Raw genomic sequence first — 4,192 nt, forward strand, 5'->3', positions numbered from 1 at the left:
TTCGGCAAGAGTCTTGTCACCCTGTCATCAAGCCGTGCCACTTGTTGCATCCCACGTGGCACTCCAGTCCAGCTTGCCAAAGTATAGGTTTACATGCCTCTTTTTTCAAACATAAACATTTTTTGCTGCAAGAAAAAGAAAAACTGTTTTTTTTTTTATGACAAAGGCGGTGTTTACACTTCAGAGTAGGAAATTTTCAAAACGCTGCCTGCACGTAATGTCGTTGGAAGCATTTTTCCCAGCACTCCCTCCTCCATCTGATTGGCCCTCACCTTCACGCGGGCCCCACACGTCAGCGTCGCAGACCTCACTCGTCGGCATCCACGCTGTGCGCCTAAATAATTCGCGAATCATGGAGCACGGGGAGGGGCAGTTTCGTCCATGAACCCAAAATTGAAGCTCGGAAACGGCAAAAGCCATGGCGAGTAGCGCAGGCTTGCAGGCCGACCAGTCTCTCCTCCGCCCGCTTCCCACCGAGCTCGCCACTGCACACTCCCCCACTCGGCCACTACCCAGCAGTAGCAGCAGCCTTGCGAGCTCACGGGAGGCCGCGAGGCCCCCTGCACCCCCTGCATTCTCCCCGTATTCGCGGATCGCCCCTCGCCGCAGCAGGCGTGTGGGGGCATTTCTGTTAGGGAAAAGGGCGCTCTTGAATTTTTCGAGTGAGGGGAGGGGGCGAGAGGAAAAAGAAGGCGCCGTTGCTGTCTTCACTTTGCTGGGCGTGGCTGAGCTGAGCGCCTGAGCGGTGGGAGGAGACAGCGTGCTGCGGCCGCGAGTGTGGGGAGCGCATGGCGAGGGCGCGCGGCGGCGGCCCCGCGTCGTGGGTGGTGGCTGTTGCGGCGGCGTGGGTGCTGTGGGTGGCCGCGGCGGCGGAGGCCAGGTCGCCGGCGGGGAGGGTGCACCGGCACCTCAAGCGGCTCAACAAGCCGGCCGTCAAGAGCATCGAGGTGGGTGGCGCCTACTCGTCCGTGGAGCTTGAAATGATGCTCTTTCTTTTGAGTTCTCATTGAGCTATGTGCTGATGAGTTCTGAAGAAATGGTTGCAAAATGGGAGTTCGAATTCAAAATGGGGTCTATTTGCAGCCAGATGCTTTGGTTGGGAGATGTGTTCTTGGGGCTAATGTTTTCTTTTCCCCCATGTTTTCTTGGTTTGCTACTTTATCTGCATTTTGTAGGATTCGAGGCAGTTTCAGTGAGAAGTTGCATTGCGTCCTCATTATTCAATAATGAAAAAGGCTGCCTTTTATCTGATTCTTTTGGTTTTGGGCTATCCTCGCTGGTAAATTTTCGCTTTCACTTTGGAGAATTGTTTTAAAAAAGTTCTCGCCTTTTAGAGGTAGGCAATGCAAATTCAAGCGAACTAGAGCAGAAAAAGATGAATGGTGATTGCGGACAGGCTGGCTCTTGCAAAGTCATATTCTCTGATTGAAAAGGGGCAAAGCCTTGAATTTCTGAACATTTTGCTTCCTGCTTGAGTTTCAGAGTTTCTGAGCTCAAAGAATTTGCAGAGTTCTACAATGCCAGCTTAATGTTGCATATTTGATATTTTCTTCTTTATTTTCTCCTTAAAAGTTGCAATCCTGAAGCTTCATTTTGAATGAAGTAGACATTTTGAAAAACCAAAGTTGACATGAGCATTGCTTTTGGCTAGAGCAGTGCCTTTTCCATCTGACACTGATAGAAGTTTTATTCCTCAGAGCCCAGATGGAGACATCATCGACTGCGTGCCCATCTCCCACCAACCAGCCTTCGACCATCCTCTCCTCAAGAACCACACAATACAGGTGAGTCAGCAGCCAACCTCTCAAATCTTTTCAGGAAGCAAAACAAACCTATAAATGGTTAATTTGTGCACTCACTATTTTAAACCTGCCCAAAATCTCTATCCTTGCAGTTTAGGCCAGCCTACCACCCTGAAGGTCTATATGATGATGTCAAGAGCAGCATAGGCTCGAACAATGCCAGAGAGAAGCCAATGCTCCAAATGTGGCATCGAAATGGCAGATGTCCAGAGGGCACGGTTCCAATCAGGAGAACCAAGAAGGATGACCTGCTCCGAGCGAGCTCCATGAGGCGCTATGGCAGGAAGCGGCATACTGCTCCGAACCCACTGTCTGTTGATCCTAACATGCTCAGTGAGGGTGGTCACCAAGTACGTCCACATGGTTTATCTTGCTGAGATTGAAGAGCTTGGTTACATTGACATGTTCTGATTACTGAACTGTTGTCATTGTGGAATTCAGCACGCGATAGCGTACGTTGAGGGTGACAAGTACTACGGTGCGAAGGCCACAATTAATGTGTGGGAGCCCAAGATTCAGCAGGCTAACGAATTTAGCCTGTCCCAGCTCTGGATCTTGGGGGGTTCATTTGGGGAGGATCTCAACAGCATAGAGGCTGGTTGGCAGGTACTGTAAAGAAGCTGACTTCTTAAGTTGTGTCAAGTGAATGCTGACCATTTTCGCGGTCGCATACAACCCGAAGTGTGTGCCTTATCATTTATGTGATGTTTGGTTCATCAGGTTAGCCCTGACCTCTATGGAGACAACAACACTAGGCTGTTCACATACTGGACTGTAAGTCTCACAAATTCAGTACCTTGTGCTTAAATAATTAATGTGTTTCAGTACTTGATTGGCAGACATTCTTGCCTTGATGTATTAACTCTGACTGCTGCATCGCTTTCCTATTGTGTATTTTGCAGAGCGATGCATACCAGGCAACAGGGTGCTACAACATCTTGTGCTCGGGGTTCATTCAGATCAACAGCGAGATCGCCATGGGGGCGAGCATCTTCCCCATCTCGAACTACGCTGGCTCCCAGTACGATATCAGCATCCTGATCTGGAAGGTGAGCATTAATCAATTAAATTAATCATCAGGCCTCACCACATTAGTGCCTTCAGAATCAGCACACGAACCACAGGGCCAGAGAATCTCTGCCCACTTGGTACAAAAATGCTCCTGCCCATGCTCACACCTAGTGTTTCAAAATGGTTTCCTCCAAACCACATGCACAGCATAGTTAAGTACCTTTTGATTTATCATTTATCTAAAGATTCCAATTTGTGTGCCCTTTGAGCTGCAGGACCCAAAGGAAGGCAACTGGTGGATGCAGTTTGGCAAGGAGTATGTCCTCGGCTACTGGCCATCCTTCCTCTTCTCCTACCTTGCCGACAGTGCTTCGATGATCGAGTGGGGTGGTGAGGTGGTGAACTCGGAGCCTGATGGTGCGCACACAACGACCCAGATGGGCAGCGGGCACTTCCCCGAGGAAGGGTTCAGCAAGGCGAGCTACTTCAAGAACATTCAGGTGGTGGACAGCAGCAACCAGCTGAGTGCCCCAAAGGGGGTGGGCACCTTCACCGAGCAGTCCAACTGCTATGACGTTCAGAACGGTAACAATGGCGACTGGGGCACCTATTTCTACTACGGTGGCCCTGGCAAGAATTCAAATTGCCCATGACTACTTCTAGTGTGTAGTGTGAGTGCTGTCACCATGAAAAAAATGTAACCAAGCATTCAAGTGTGCAATACAGCGTTGATCTGCATCTTGTTCCCTCCTAGGTAGTGTGTAACATGTGCATGTGCCTTAGACCCTAGTGATTTTTTTTTCCATCTTTTTTTTCTCCCATGTGCCATGTAAAGTTTCTGAAGAGAAGAAGCATGGGCTGGTGAGTGACCTCTCGGATTTTGCACTGTCACCTTCACCAAGTATTTTGAATGTGTGCTATATAGCTTATTGGCTGATGGTAATGGTATTGAGCTTATTGCATCCAGTACCCTACACCATTCTTTTCATGCATCAATCCTCCCTGTAAGTATATGCGGATTCTACACTTTAGTGTTGCTTTTAATGTAGAAAGTAGAAACAAAACCTCAATAGTACGGGCACGGGCAGCCTGGCCCAGCCCAAACACAATGTGCGCTATGGCCCATTAGATACAGCCCATGTAGACACATCCAGTACCGTCTCACACACATTATCATGCCAGGGTCTAGCCCAGACTATGCTGGACTGGCACACATGCCATAGCATAATTAGCCTAGCGGGCTGTCAAGGCCCATCTGGCAGAAAAAAATAGAAGAAGATCGACAAAATCCGAAAAAAATCCATTTATAAAAAAATGAGGGACTACTTAATCATCTTTTAAAAAATAGATTTCAGGCCGACCAACAGGTAGAAGACATA

At 48.7% G+C, this 4,192-nt stretch overlaps 1 protein-coding gene across 1 annotated transcript; it reads left to right on the top strand.

Moving 5' to 3' along the window:
- Positions 1–410: 410 nt before the first annotated feature.
- LOC117846288 (protein neprosin) lies at positions 411–3,775 on the top strand. Its single transcript, XM_034727429.2, has 7 exons — positions 411–947; positions 1,698–1,784; positions 1,895–2,152; positions 2,244–2,408; positions 2,523–2,576; positions 2,705–2,851; positions 3,089–3,775. Exons 1-7 carry the CDS (start codon positions 789–791, stop codon positions 3,464–3,466), a joined length of 1,248 nt encoding a protein of 415 aa, XP_034583320.1. The 5' UTR covers positions 411–788; the 3' UTR covers positions 3,467–3,775.
- Positions 3,776–4,192: the final 417 nt, after the last annotated feature.

The sequence above is a fragment of the Setaria viridis genome, chromosome 2, assembly GCF_005286985.2.
Source record: "Setaria viridis chromosome 2, Setaria_viridis_v4.0, whole genome shotgun sequence".
Taxonomy (NCBI): Eukaryota; Viridiplantae; Streptophyta; class Magnoliopsida; order Poales; family Poaceae; genus Setaria; species Setaria viridis.

What these genes read in the sequence shown, in the direction of transcription:
- LOC117846288 (XM_034727429.2), top strand. Translation starts at nt 789, where the DNA reads ATGGCGAGGGCGCGCGGCGGCGGCCCCGCGTCGTGGGTGGTGGCTGTT. An exon ending in GCATAGAGGCTGGTTGGCAG is followed by an intron (nt 2,409 to 2,522) that starts GTACTGTAAAGA and finishes TTGGTTCATCAG; the next exon opens with GTTAGCCCTGACCTCTATGG. An exon ending in TCAGCATCCTGATCTGGAAG is followed by an intron (nt 2,852 to 3,088) that starts GTGAGCATTAAT and finishes TTTGAGCTGCAG; the next exon opens with GACCCAAAGGAAGGCAACTG.